At 36.1% G+C, this 16,000-nt stretch overlaps 1 protein-coding gene across 2 annotated transcripts; it reads left to right on the top strand.

Moving 5' to 3' along the window:
• The first annotated feature begins 91 nt into the window (after window positions 1-91).
• On the top strand, window positions 92-15,363 carry irf4a (interferon regulatory factor 4a). 2 transcript variants are annotated; one of them, XM_048163291.1, is made up of 9 exons: window positions 92-1,675; window positions 2,159-2,358; window positions 3,323-3,509; window positions 5,008-5,099; window positions 5,888-6,044; window positions 7,487-7,588; window positions 7,812-8,207; window positions 12,023-12,135; window positions 13,855-15,363. In XM_048163291.1, exons 2-9 carry the CDS (start codon window positions 2,161-2,163, stop codon window positions 13,993-13,995), a joined length of 1,386 nt encoding a protein of 461 aa, XP_048019248.1. In that variant the 5' UTR covers window positions 92-1,675; window positions 2,159-2,160; the 3' UTR covers window positions 13,996-15,363. The 2 variants fall into 2 exon arrangements, with proteins under 2 accessions (XP_048019248.1, XP_048019247.1); XM_048163290.1 differs by having other exon boundaries at window positions 2,080-2,358.
• The last annotated feature ends 637 nt before the right edge of the window (window positions 15,364-16,000 follow it).

The raw sequence follows: 16,000 nt of genomic DNA, 5'->3' as shown, positions 1-16,000 counted from the left end.
TTAGTTGTGTTACCAAAGCTTACTGAGGGGCTGTTTTAATGTCAAAGTCACATAAAGAAAGAGTAGAAATGTTTAGTTTTAAAAATGTTGTTTAATATCACCATACGGGTATTTTGTAGTGGTAGGGTAACATGGGGAAAGATGACCCCCCTCATGTCCCCACACACACACCCCTATTTTATGCTGCTGACCATATATAACACAAAATCTCACACTTTTGATGAATGGCTATGCTATTTTTAATTTTGTCATTTCATCTGAATATCAACATTTGTGAGATTTACTCAGTCGAAACAGTTTCTGCGTTAATTGATCTAATTTTGTGTCTGGAAAATTGTGTGTTTGTCAATGAGGGATTTGTAGACACATCAATGTTTTTGGATTTGTAGAGAAAAAGTTTGAATTAAGATGGCATTGTGTTACTAGTGTAATTATTTTTAAATGTAATAATCATTGTAATTAATGGGGTTATCATTTAATATTTCCATGAATTAGATGTACTTCAGACATCTTCGCTTTCATTAAAACCTATAGGTTGAGTGAAATCATTCAATTTGATTTCATAATGTTGCTATTATCATATATCTTTAATTAAAATATGGGCAATTAAATATGTTAATATTCATATGCCTGTACACAAGTTCTAGAATAATTTTACCTTTCAGATGAATCTCTTTTACTGGGATTCTGCTTTGTCTGTCATTGGTTATTCAATTATTCAAACTGTCGACATAAAAATTTAAAATATAAAACTTTAAAATATATATTAATATTAATAAAAATTACATCAAAAGTAACATTCATGCTGTAAGAGTTTGTCCAAGGGGAAGCTTACTAGGCCTACTCTTAATATTTTACATTTTGTGATATAACAACTAAATTAGAAAATGTTTCTGTTTATTTCCTGTAATAACACATTGGCATGCTAAACTTGTATCTAAATATGTTACAGTTTAAAAGTAAATCTACATTGTTCTAAAGGGGGTCATCTTCCTCCATGTTACCCTAATGTTCTAATGATGATAAGGTAGACGGCAACTCAGCTGTTATATCGCGGGCAGACTGCAGATGGCAGCATATTCAACACTTGGAACACGTTGATCGCAGATTTGAAATGACTTGATATGAAATGCTTGATGAGTTTCATATTTAATATATGATTTACTTAAATATTTTTGGGGCTTAAACTGACCCCGAACATCGTACGCCTCTGTGACATTTCAAAACACTCACAAAAAGACACAATTACTATTGACATAAGCATCTTTTAATGGGACACTCACACACTCTCAGATTAGTCTTGTTCCGTGACTGCGACGGCTGTGAATTTCCTCAAAGCAAACCTACATAAACAAACATCAAACACCAGGATAACTGATGACGAGTGCTGGGAGATTTTCTGGCATATTTTATCGACAGATATTTGTTCCATCGTGTGTGTATGTGTGTGTCTCAGAGGGATTTCCCGTATGTTGGATGTTTATTCTTGCGGTTCTGTCGTGTTTCTCTGAAGTCTTCGGCTCTTAATGCTGCTGGAGAAAGACTTCCACGTAACGCTCCACCCATCTCTCCACCTAGCGCACTTTACATTATTTAAGAATAGAAACACCTTCCTCTGACATGACTTGAGAAGTATCGGTTTGTAAGTGAAGTCAAGCTGTCTGCATTCACTAAGGTAAGACTTGAGCCTTGATCCGTGTGACAGTCATCCTCAAGTAGGCTAACTAATGAGCTGAATGTGACTTGATTTAAAAGAAAATAAACTTTGAGCAAGCTGGGCAACCACATGTAGCCTGTGTATTTATGATGCTTATGCTTCATGCTTTATAAGCTATTCTTTTATATATATATATATATATATATATATATATATATATATATATATATATATATATATAGTTTCTTTGAAAATAATGGGCCAGTGTATTATTAAACTACATTTTTTAACTTAGCCTATTGACTTGCATGTAAACTTTCAAAGTTGAAACTTCATTCTTTTAATACTCCTAGCCTACAACATTTTCTGTTGGTTTCACCTGAACGCCTGCAGTAGACGTTATTATTTTGTTTGTTATTAAGGAATATCCATGCATGAACTCATTTGAAACACTCTTCTGCTCACTGCATGTGCACCTGCTCTCGCATGCCTCCCTGACAGACATGAACTTAGATGGGGACTGCAGCATGTCAGTCAGTTGTGGGAATGGCAAACTTAGACAGTGGCTCATCGATCAGATTGACAGCGGGGAGTATCCCGGCTTGGTTTGGGAAAATGACGAGAAAACCATTTTCAGGATTCCTTGGAAACACGCGGGGAAACAGGACTACAACCGCGATGAGGACGCGGCGCTCTTCAAGGTGATTGTTGAGGATGAGGGTGGACCGTGATGAAATGTCAGAGGATGTGCTTTATTCAGTTTTAGACCTTATTTAAAATTGTACAGTTGCCCCCCAAAATGAGAAAATGTCTAAACGTCGTATTTATAAAACCAAGTGTAATTTAGACACACTTTTCAAGCAAGACATTTGACCGACAGAAGTTGGTTAAGCTGTCAAATGATACGACAATAGATCAATAGTGTTGAAAATGAAGAGAGAAGTGGTTGCAAAACATTAGATAATGGCCATAGTTCACACCTGTATGAACATGAGGAGAACTTACTTCATACATCCAACAAAAACACCAAAATACCAGCTGATTCGAAGTCAACAAGCAAACATTATGAAGAAAAGTGCAGTTTGTTCTGAGAAAAACGCATTTGTTTGCAGCCACGTGGTTTGATATTTTGTTATCTGATGCGATGCATCAATGCACCTCTAAGTGGCTTCAGTGTCCACATACATTTTGGGGCAACTGTATGATGTATAGACATTATTATTATAGTAAATAAATCAAGGCACATATTTGACAGTGTGTGTAATAAATTTTATTTAAGATGTGAAACACATGGATTATGAGGTCTAATTTCCTGTCAGTTAGAGAAGATCTGTGCAATGGAAGTTACACTGAGCTGAAAAAAGACCATTGAGTGGCTGTATTGGATTTTTTTTCTCTCTCAAATTTCCAATTCTGGTGTTGTAGAAACACCAGTATTGACAGTTCAATCAATCAAATATAAAGTATACAGCATTTTATTAATTAGCCTACATATTGTTATTATATTAATAGGAATCATAATGACTATCCATTCTGACATTCATTGTCACTTATATAAATTATATGTGGGGTTCCTATCTGTGGATAATTGGCCATTTGGCCAATTTCCTTCTGCTTCCCCCTTTTCATCTAACTCTTCTTCTCATCTCATCTATGTGGTTGTAGGCTTGGGCCCTGTTTAAAGGCAAATACAGGGAAGGCTTGGACAAACCAGACCCTCCAACGTGGAAGACAAGACTCCGCTGTGCCCTGAACAAAAGTAATGACTTTGATGAACTGGTGGAGCGAAGCCAGTTGGACATATCGGATCCTTACAAGGTCTACAGGATAATACCAGAAGGAGCAAAGAGAGGTAATTTCCATATTTGGAGGCTTGTTTTAAGAATAGCAATGAGTGAAATGTATTTAAAATATATATCATAGCATGCGTCAATCGAAAGTCTTTTATTACCATTGTATTGGTTACCTTCTAATGCACAAATATATATTTTGGCAATAGGAACTCTCCTTTTTAAAATGTGCAGTTTTTGGTCTAAATTTGATGCATTGGACCTTTCCAGCTCTTGCTGAAAAATAAGCTCACAAAGGAGTTAATTTTGAGCAGAGCTAATTTGCCACACAAAGGTGAATGCATGCTATGCATTCACATTAAATATTGCTACTTGCCCTCAGTATGTGTAGCAGGAAGCTAAGAGGAAGCCACTACATGTGCTAAAATCCCTCAAGCTTTTTATAGAGAGCTTCGGTTACCAAGTGCACAGCACTAAGCAACAAAATCACCCCTTGCATAATACGAGCTTGTGCTTTTGAGATGTTGGGTCAAGATACTTCTGGTATAGGACCCTAAATTATCCAAGTATTTTGTGCAAGAACTAGAATTTCATAAAAGGTGACATAAAAATAGATTCACACATTAATGCAGTTGCTATTCATAAAGCTTGTGAACTACCTGTGAAGTAGAAGCAAGATTTAAACTGTAAGTGAATATGCACCTTTGAGTATGTGTTTTAGCAGATATACACATTCAAAAAATGTACAGATCTTCTCTTCCAGTGAAACAGAACAAAAATATTGATTGCTTATCTTGGACTGATTTTTGACCAATCAAATGCTCTCAGGAATGCAAATGTCCACCTGCCCCTGACTAGCAAGTAGCAGATCATGACTGTGGTGTAAACTAAAGGCTGTTGGCTATTTTTATTTTTTTTAATATCCAGTCTAGCTTCTGTTTAAAAGAGAAATACATCAACACAGGAAGGAAAGTTGCACTTGTGATAACTATTTACATCTTGGCAAATTGGTGGTGAATTCAAATGAATTGTACATTCGTATGTTTTCATACAGTCGGCTGTCTAAAAACCACAAAAATGAATTGTTTGAATTCATACAAAATCGCTGACTTGTAAAATAGTAAGATTTTCGCATAAGATCGGGTTGGCTGTTTAATAGCTTCCCCGAAATCTATGCTTGCTTTCTATAAGCAACCAAAATAAAAGTCAAATTTAAAGTCGACATGAAATGGAAGTGTTTTCTTCCCTATTGTGACGTAAATCCCAGTGAAATGGTTTCTGGAACGAGAACAAATGTAATGTGGGGCTTGGTTTTGTCCATGGGGAGATGATTGGATGGTTGTTTGCTATTGGTTGATCTCTTGTTGCCCCGCCCTCACACCAGTAAACACATCATCAGAGAAATGATGTTGCTGCAAGAGGGAGGGGAAGTTATTTTGATTCAAGATAATGATGAGAAATTAATTAAAAAAATGACGATGTGCAGCTAAAGATTCATAAACATTGGTGTGCAGTTATACTCTGCGAAGGGTATGAAGAGCTGTTATTTTTGCATTTTAGGCTCTAAGGCCAGTAGTATGGAGGACAACACGACGCACGTGACTCCTATTAGTTATCCCATGCATTCTCCTTATCCACCTCTACAGCCTCAGGTAAGATGCGATGATGTCACACTTTTCACAAAATATTAATATCCATGGGAGACATCTCATGTCCTGTTAGCATTGCATCTACTACATTTACATTTACTCCTTTTTAGCAGATGCTTTCAAAGTGAAACTGTTATTTCAGTATCATAAAAAAAAACTTTTTTCTGTTTTTGTTAAAATTGTAGTAATTTTTTTTTTAATATTTTTTTTTTAATAATTTTTTAGTCATTATTATTATTATGTTTTTGTCTATAGGCCTATAGTTTTTGTTTTTATTTAAGTAGTTTTAGTTAAATTAGTATAAAACAAAACAAAATTTTTTTTTTTTTTTTTTTTTTTAATTTCAAGCAGTGAAAGTATTTATGGTTTTAGTTTTAGTTCTAGTTTTGGTTAACTATAATAACCCTGAAGTGAAAGTGCGCAATCAACACTGCTGAAAAGACCAGCTGGTCCAGGGCTGCGTTTTCAAAAGCATTGTGAGCTAAGTTGATCGTAGAGACCATTGGTGGCAATAGTTATGATCTACTTAGGCTTTCAATGCTTTTGGGAAACGCAGCCCTGGACCAGTGTACCCATATGAAGCATGACTGGTGAAGCTGGTCATCCAAGTCAATCTCATTTGGTTAAGCTAGTTATGAACTCTAATAGCCATTCCTGCTACTGGCATCCCATGCTTTGTATCAGTAACCAAAACAAAACCTATACTGGTGACCAGCAACGCTGTTGTTTTTCTCAGGGAAGTCAAGTGATAGTGATAAGGCCTCAAAAACCTTCCCATTGTCTCCCTGCAGATGCCGGGATACATGCACCCCCAGGAGAGACGTGATTGGAGAGAATATAGTGCAGACCAGCCTCATGCCCAAACGCCTCACGCGGAGTTACCGTACGGCCAGTGTCCGTATCCACCAACACGCTCTTTACCCTGGCATGCATCGCCCTGTGACAACGGTACCGGCTTCCAGCTTCTTGAATAGTACAAAATGAGTTGACAGCTTTAATGGCATTTACTTACTGGCAAACAACTATTTGTCTTAAGTAACCGAAAGTAATTGTAGGCCATATTTAAAGGTTCTGTACCATATTAAGGTTTTTTTTTTTCATAGAAGCTAGATGCTATTCTTGGAGCTACATGCTCTCATTTGTTTGCTTGTTCCTGTAATAATTGAGAAGAGCGTTTATCAAAGGCGAGCAACATTAGTTGAAAAAAAGAAAGAGGAAATCCATATATATGATACACTCTGTATTAAAGGTTGTTTATTAATGTCTCTTCTCACTCTGTAAAATGGTGAACTCAAAATGTACCAATGAATTTGTGTTGCAGACCGTACTTTGTGCTTAGCTGACATTTTGCTAAAGCCTCTTTATTAACTGTAGCTAGAAATAAGTAAATAATAAACATTAAATACATATAGACTTTTGACTGTCGGCAACTAATTTTTTATCAGAGTCTTGGTCTTGTGGCCTCTCATGATGACACAAGCAGTGCCTTGATAAAACCTCAAAATGTAGAGTCGAGTCTTTGTCCAGATCTGGGTTTCATTATTGTTTATTTCAGGGACACATTTTTACTAAAGTTGATAATTACCTCATGGTATTTTCACCATTAGAGATTTTGCAAGAACTGCATGGTCCCGAAAATCTACTTAACCACTATTTGATTTTAAAATGAAGGTAGCAGAAATAAGTTTGTTAAAAAGGAAAGCATGGTTCTTGGATTGACAAGTCTTGATCTGGGTTTCTGGTTTAGGCCTTGGTCTAGTCTTTATCTGGATCTTAGCATGTCCTGTCATGGTCTGGGTCTGGTCTCCATTCCGACTTTGATTGTTGAAGAATTGCAATGAGAGAGCCAAACAGGGAACATTCTTAGAACTTTAGCTAATGTTTTGGCAAGGATCTTTCAAAGTTATGAACAAACGAAAAGTTATGTTAGTAATGTTAATAGAACGTCCGTTAAGAGTTATCTGGTCTTTAATAATGTTCTCAAAATGTAAGCACAAAAATGTTATTTATACATTGTCCATTTTATGTTTTTTTTTTCTTCCCTTAAACGTTTAGTTCTACCATTTTTAAAAAAAAAAATATTTCAGAATGTTTAGAGAACATTCAAAAGTAACTTTCCCATAATGTTTGCAGATTGATGAAATAGAAGTTTGCATGAAAGTTTTGAATGTTCAGAGAACTTTCAGAAATAACGTTGTCATAACTTAAAGGGAACTTTAGAAAAATTTTCTTAGAACATATATTTGTTAGCTGGGATATTATTTTATATAGTTAACTTCTTAGGCACCTTTGTCATCACATTGCATAATTATTTTTGATGGCGCTTTGAAAATATTAGTGTCAGCTGTGGTAAAAAAAATCAGCTATTTTAATGCTTGTACACTTTCCAGGATACCAGATATCTGGCTCCTTCTACACCTACTCACCTACAGAAACCCATCCAGTGGCAATGGACCCCAATATGAGATCCGCTGAAGCCATGGCCATTTCAGGTAAATGAACACAACTCACACACAGAGCATTATATGACATTATTATATGATCAAAAGACTTTTGGGGATTTCACAGGTCTTTGTTGGGTGGACTCTTTGATATTGGGCCAATAAGCAACCACCTAGAAACCACCTAAATTGTGGCAGTGAGTTTTGCTTAAAAAATGTGAAAAACAGTCACCATGTCTAAACTCTAAAGCGTTTTATGTTCTGTCTTCTGTAGACTGTCGTCTGCACGTCTCCCTGTACTACCGTGAGTCACTTGTTAAGGAAGTCACCACCAACAGCCCTGAAGGCTGTCGAATCTCCTCCTCTCCGTCCCCAGGATCCCCTTCATCCCCTTCTTCTCCTTGCCCAGAGGAAAGGCTCTATGGTGGGGCAGAGCCTGTGCTCTTTCCCTTCCCATACCCCCAGTCCCAGCGGCGTGGGGCCGAGAAGCTGCCCAACATCTTGGAGCGTGGCGTTCTGCTGTGGTTGGCACCGGATGGGCTGTACGCCAAGCGGCTGTGCCAAGGCAGAGTATATTGGGAAGGTCCACTGGCACCATATGCAGACAAGCCAAACAAGCTGGAGAAAGAGCAGACCTGCAAGCTGATGGATACACAGCAGTTCCTCTCAGGTTAGGGGAGATTTCAGTCTTCACTGCAACATTACTAGAGAAGTGCTTGGTTTAGATGTTACAGACCTGCCTCTGACTTGGGTTCATGGTATACGTTAAAGATCTCAGGCCAGTGGTGTGTTTTCTGGAGACTGAAGTCCAGTTTGACTAAAGCCCCTTTAATTAAGATGCAGCTTGATTAGACCTTTTGAACACAATTATGGGCTGTTAGATAAACATAGTGTGATTATTTGGGTTGGCGATGTGGCACACATGCTTCCACACATATCGTATATATATGATTTATGAAACGTGCAGGCGTGCAATTTGTTCGTAAAATCATTCTTACATAAGCTATCACATTCAGTTTAATGCAACCATTTAAAGAAGAAGTACCATATGAATGATTCGCAATGTAAAAATGAACAGTATTTTTGAGTAGTCCATGCTCTTCTTACACTCTTAAAAATAAAGGTTCCAAAAGAGGGTTTTCATGCACCCTTATGGCATTTTTCCACTGCATGGTACAGTTCAGTACAACTCACTTTTTGGCGCTTTTCCACTGCATGGGACGGCTCGGTATGGCACGGTACGGCTCACTTAAATAGTACAACCTCCAATCGAGCCGTACCGATACTAAATGTGACGTGTAAACACTGCAGATCACTGAATGGTCAGAGAGAATCGTCACTACCAGCGTCATTGGATTTGAAACACGAGACACCAAACCCGCAAAATCCCCAGAGTTAAATCAACTCTGCTCAGAGTACATATGGTCCCTCTCTACATAATGTTAAAATAACACTGAAGCAGAGTCAATGAGAGAATTAAGCAAATAATTAAATAATGATTGAACATTGATGATGAACACCTGCTATTAACAAGCAGAATCACTGAAGAAAAGAGAAACACAAGAATTCTAGAAGAATTCTATTTTAAGAATTGTTTTAAAGGCATACAAGAGTCAAGAGCCCAACTAAAACAAACCCTGACCACCATGATGGTGACATAATTTTTTACCAATACAACACCAACATCTAAACCTCCGTTAATTCTCAATAAGAACTTCTTTAGATGTGTGACAGAAATAAAGTCAATATGGTTAGTAATAAGTGAATCAGATCTTTTAATCAGATCTTGAGAGATTGTGATTGCAGTGATTATGCTTGTTAACAGCAGGTGTTCATCATTAATGTTCAATCATCACTTAATTAAGTGCTTAATTATCTCATTAACGTTAACTCTGCTTCAGTGTTACTTTAACACTATTTAGAGAGGGACCAAATGTACTCTGAGATGAGTTGATTTAACTCTGGGGATTTTACTGTGTAGATTTAGTCAGTAACAGCCAGCACAATATAATTTGTCCAAGCAAGTTTTTTTTAAACGACTTGCTTTAAACGACCTTCGCACGCAACTTGAAAAAAGAAATGGCTATATCGTGGTCAGTAGATGAGGTGCAGACTTGTTGGTAGCTGAGGAGCAGATCCACGGCAGTAGAGGTGGCACAACTATACGATCAGTCTATAATCCCACCACTTTGAAGCGGTACTAAACTGCAGTGGAAAAGCAAACTGAAAGTAAGGTTCTGTATAGAAACTTAAAGAGTTCTTTCAGGTGCTTCATATATAGAACCTTTTAGGGGTTTCCATCATGGGATCATTTTGTGGAATTAGTTTTAATTAATTAATTTTGTTTTAAGTAATTTATAATTGTAATTCAATTTTATGAATTAAATAGCTTGTAAACATATACACTTGATCACTAGAAAAAATACTGAAACAACTTAACAATAACCATTAAATATGTAAGTATTATGCAATCATTGAAGCCATTTCTCCTCTTTATTGGCATTTATGGTTCCATGAAGAACATTTAACATCCACAGAACCTTTCCATTCCACAAGTTCCCAATTTTACAAGTTCCAAAAGTTTCTTTATGGTGAAAAAGGTTCTTCAGATTATTAAAATGTTGACACATTATTTTAAGAACGGTTCACTGAAAGGTTCTTTGGGGAATCCAAGATGGTTCTTCTATGGTATCACTGCAACAAAAAAGAAAGCTCTTTTAGAACCTTTATAGTGTTGTATATACCCTTTTTGGCATAAAGAATTCTTTAAAATTGAGTCAATATCCCTAGGGTCCCTAGCAATGCAATAGATCAGGGATGTCCAATCCAATGCTGTCCTGCAGAGAATCCACTGTCCTGCAGAGTTCAGCTCCAACCCTAACTAAACATACAACTGAATCAGCTAGTCAAGATCTTACTAGGCATACTAGAAACTTTCTAGCAGGTAAGGTGAGGCAAGTTGGAGCTAAACTCTGCAGTACATCCTTGCAATAGACAAACCATTTTGGGTTCCTCAAAGAGCCTTTTCATAGTATGGAGAACATTCTAATAATATGAAGTAAACTTTTCCACTATAAAAAATCTTTTTTTCAGTGGAAAGCTTCTGTGGATTTTAAAGGTTCTTCATGGAACCATCAATGCCAGTAAAGAACCTTTATTTTTAAGAGTGTAGAGACTTTAGGACGATGGGAAACAGTGTTACATAAATAATCTTAATCGAATGGAACCCTCTTCAAAGCTGTTTGCTTATCTTTTGATATACTGAAGAAGTGTTTTGATGTGTTTTTAACTTCAACTGAGCATCTTTTCTAGCCCATATTCAGATCTTTTGTCAAATCAGGGGAAAGGCCTGTCATTTAACTTGTGTCAGTGAGCGGTGTGTACGTGAAACCATGTTCATTAACCTATGTGTGGTTTGCCACATGTCATGATTAGGTCTGTCTCTAATGTCACATGTTTCACTTGATGTTTGACACTGTGGGATTTTCCAGCGTGTCCATCACACACATGTATACAGACTCCATTTGCACCTGCTAAAGTTCATTTGCATTTCAGCTTTCTACTAGTCATCAGTTTATGTGAACACACTTAGAGGGGGTCTTGTGTTCACATTATTGCTCATCAGGAGTTTTTTTAATCTTTGATGGGAAGAGTAATGACTGTAATGAATGTCTACTGACATTAAAACTCATCAGCAATTTTAAACATTTTTGTACCACTTCATATTTTGTAAGGCATATTTAATGGTTTCTTAAATTAAATTTGAATCATTACAATTTTAATAGATTTAAAATCCATTCAATCTGTCAGTACTGTTATTGAAATCATATTTAATACATTCCACCCCCTCAAAATTGTTATTAGTGCATTAATAAAATGCAACAAAAAAAAAAAAAAAAAAAAAAAAAAAAAAACAATAAAAATCTAATTTCCATTACTGCAATTTAAAAAATTATTTAAATTAAGCATTTATATATCATGGTTGTTGCACTGCCTTTTATTTATACTGAATTAAATGCAAAAATGTATGCTGAAAAAAAGAATTGATGTAGAAAATTAATTACAACAAAACACATTGATTCAGTTCTTAAATCTGAAACAGTATTTTCTAGTGTAACATACTCCAATAATCTTTGTTTTTTTTACAAAAGTCTTGATCTATATATATATATATATATATATATATATATATATATATATAATGATAATTAACTACCATTGATAAATGATTACAAATGGTAAAACATGCATTTGGTAATAAGAATTTAGGGGGGAAATGTGCTTAATTGTTAAGAAAAAAATGCCTAATGCAAAATGAGAAAAAATCTCAATTATCCAAAATGGGTTCATGTTTTTTTTTTTCTTTTAATAGTAGCGTGAATTTATTTTGTGTGAGATTCACCCTTTAATAAAATTTGACTTTATTATCTGTTTAATGAGTGATCTGTTGTTTAATTTAGTGATCTGTTGTTCTTCTCAATGCAGAATTGCAGGGTTTCATTCACCACGGCCGCCCCATGCCACGTTCTCAGGTGGTGCTGTGCTTTGGAGACGAGTTCCCGGACCCTCAGCGGCAGAGCAAAATGATCACAGCTCAGGTAAAACCAGCCACCTTCATACTAATCATAGCCTGTCTGCAGCTTGATGTACCATGATTTAATTTAGATGTATTAGTGTGAACTCAGTAGATGCATATTTCTACAAACACTGTATTCAGATACGTATCACTATGTTCAGTGCAATAAATATCTAGTTCAGTCATGAAACTCTAGGGGGCTGATAGGTGGGCTGATAGGTCCTTTACATAAAATCTGCAAGCAATCACATCATTACTGCATGGCACAAGCTGATTGCCCCCTGCCGCTTGCTGTAAGCCAATCCTGCAGCGCACTATTAGAGTTCCTCTGAAACCCTCCACTTCCCACAGCTCCACCTGCCAAGATCTGCTACAAGATTTATGCATGTCTACTCATGCTGCAGCAGCATATCTTACATGCTCATATGCTCTTTTTTGGTCATACAGATAAGAGTAACACATCATTCGAAACTAAAATGTCTACTTTTATTCATGCTCTGTGTATCTATTGGCAGTAGCAGGTCCATACTTGCTCTGCAGCAGCAGCAATACTCAACAGCAGCAAAAGCGAAAATGACTAAATGCATTAACACTTCCATATTAAATAACACACTAAAACTATTCAGAGTTTTCATGATTGAAATAATCAGGGTGCGATTTTTGGGGGGTGATGGGGGATTTCCCCCTGCTTCCACTGAATTATTTTTATCCCCAGTGGGTAATCATTGCTACTTCACCAATAGACCATATAAAATATATAAAATCAATATATACATTATCTTATCTAAGATATGCACATTTAAAAACAATAAAATCAGAACTGTTAGCGCTTCTGCTCCTGTGATGAGAGATGCAGCGCATTTAAGTTACGATACTGGTTCCAGTGGCCGTAATGCATGCATGGCTTTTCAAAATGTCAAAAAGCATTTTGTGATTGTTTTGTATTAAATATTGAAGTTTATAAATAAATGTTTTGAAAACTGAAACTCTATAGGTTACTTGCCTCAGTCACGATAACAAATAAAAAACTACATTTCAAAAACATCCCACAAATTTTTCACAAATCGCATCCTGGAATTAATCATAATTCATCAACAGCGCTTTGAAATTTCAGAGGAACATGTGATGTTTAGAATGAAATGTCAGCCTCATCTTGCTAACTACAGAAAAAAATTACTTCACGGTGCATAAGATGTACAGGACGTCTCAATTTGCACCCAGATGAGTAGTAAGATCCGCAATAGAGTGCAACTTTAGAGTGCAAGTCATCAACTTTTAAAAAAAAAATGTTTTTAACAGCAGAATTTGTGGTGAAAAACTACATGACCCATGATGCTTGTCAGAAAATTCCATCAATCAGTCATGCCAAGCAAACTGCACCAAAAGAGCTCTCATGCTGTTTGCAGTGCTTCATGGGATTGTAACGCTTTCCCTCACTAAAGACCCATTCATTCCAAGAGCGATAACTATAAAGATAACTATATTCCCACACAAGCAGACAATAACGCTTTGTATATTCTAAGCGAGCATTGCAGTTTTGTCATCTGCTCAAGCTCTTTAAAGCAGAATGGATTCTGATTGGCTGTCAGTGTTTTTATCATTCATCAGCTGGAAAAAAAATATGATTCCAACTATATAGTTTCTCAATGCCATTGTGGTGTGAAGTCTGCTATTCTTTAGTCTGCTAGTCTGGTGTAGTCACAGTGTTAGTCCAATCTGATGAACATGTCTTGTTTCACAGGTGGAGCCCATGTTTGCCAGACAGCTCCTGTATTTTGCAGGCCAGACCAATGGTCACTACTTGCGTGGATATGAGCTTCAGAGTCAAGGTGCTTTACCTGTAGAAGAGTATCAGAGAAGCATCCAACACTTGCAAGAGTAACCGTCACATAAAACAGCTCATGTCTCCAGAGCCAGCAAAGAAACCAAATGGAGGATCATTAACATGGTAATGAAGACTTGAAATCATATTGCGTTTGCCTAACCAAGTGCCCGCTTTCACATCCCCAAAGCTACAATGCGCATCTAAACATGTTTTGAAAGAAAATCCAGCTCTTCGGACACAATGATCATACAGCAATTTTCTATGAAACTGTTCATGATGATCAAAGTTTCTGGTGAATTATGTCTCAATATACTGTGAGGTTGAGAAGTCTGAGAACACATGGAATATCTGAGATTCTTTTCTCAGCTTTAGGATTTTGAAAAATGTAAAACAAAGTCAGGTTATGACATCATATATGGTAGATAATAGCACATATATGTCATGGATCATGTGATTCTTTATACAGACGGTCAGATTTTATGTTCATAAGATGATCATCAGGTTTTGTTCATGTCAGCTGTCATGAAAGCAAACAAACAAATGCTAAGACAAGTTCAACTTTTCACTCAAATCGTCATGATATCATATCATTTGTAATGAAATGTTGTATTAAATTAGAAAAAAATGCAAAGATGAAGCTAGTTTTAGTGGACCCGCTGGACTTCTAAATATTGCATATGGACATTTCTGAAAGAAGCTAACAACTAAAATTAAAAGTAACAACTACAAATGTAACTATTTTTTCACAAAATATAATAATAATTGTTTGTTAGTGGACCAAATATTTTTTAGTAAATTGCTGTATATTTGCATAGATTTTCTTTTACCAGTCTGTATTCCTCTGCCTTTCTAACACAATTCTTTATTTTTCTCATTGTTTTTAACTCGGCGACATGTGAGTATTTATATTGCATGTGTGTAGGTGTCTATATGCAAAGCCGAATGTACTGTATAGGTGTATAGATATCTTGAATGTAATCAAAGTAATTATTTCTCTGAATGGCATCTGACAAGAAGTTATATAATGCAAAATACTAAGAAACAGTTTGTGGCTGTGTGTGTGCTTGTGTGTGTGTGTGTGTGTGTGTGTGTGCGTGTCTGTGTGTATGATTGTTATCTGCCTATGAGTAAAGATCTAAGTTGCAAATGTTATCATAAAATCTGCATCTCCCCAGTGTGTTTGTGTGTGTGTGTGTGTGTGTGTGTGTGTGTATGTGTGTGTCTCGCACGAGAGCAGGTAACTGCCCACAAAACTGTGATGATGTCAGATGTGTGAATGAAACTGGCATGAAGAGAAAGATCTTTTAAATTTTCTTGTTTCCAGCTGTTTTCATTGTCTCTTTGTTGTTGTTTTGTCTATTTTTTTTTTTTTTCAAATCTGGATGGTTTTTTTTTTTTAAGTCAAATAAAAATATTTTCCTATTATCCTAGTTTTGTCCTGTACATTGTTTGCTTCCTCTTGGTTTAAATTTTGCCGTTTTTTTTTTCACATGCAACTAACATAATTGAGTGCAACAGAGCAGCATTAAGAATATCAGATAGATTGAAGTGAATCTCTTATTCGTGTCTACAGTATATTGCCTATAATTACAGGATCACGAAAGTGTAGAACTCAGTGAGTTTGCGCAAAACATCTTCAGAGCAGCAACTCATTTAAACTCTTCTGATTGGCCATTGCATTCAACAGACATGTCTGTGATTGGCTACATTGCTCAACACCGCAAAAGCATGGTGTAAGTACCTTTGATACAAAGGGAGAAAATATTAATATAATGCTTTAATATGTACTTTTCACAATTAGGTAATCACGGCAGCTGTAATCGTATTCACAATTATTTTTCTAATTAATTGTTAAGCACTATGAGAAAGACAAGGTTTACATGAGTAACAAAACATTTAGGGCTTAGGCCCCTTAGCCCACACCTAGCACCACCCCTAGGTTAAACTGAATAATTTTTAAAGTTCAAATATTTGGGAAGTATTTTTAGAGTCATGACATGAGAAATAAAATTTGCCTTGATCTTTTGACATATAAGAGATCTTTGTACAATAAAGCTCCATT

The sequence above is a fragment of the Megalobrama amblycephala genome, linkage group LG17 (assembly GCF_018812025.1).
Source record: "Megalobrama amblycephala isolate DHTTF-2021 linkage group LG17, ASM1881202v1, whole genome shotgun sequence".
Classification (NCBI taxonomy): domain Eukaryota; kingdom Metazoa; phylum Chordata; class Actinopteri; order Cypriniformes; family Xenocyprididae; genus Megalobrama; species Megalobrama amblycephala.
Note: the sequence above shows the minus strand (reverse complement) of the source record. Positions and strands in the feature narration are given on the sequence as shown.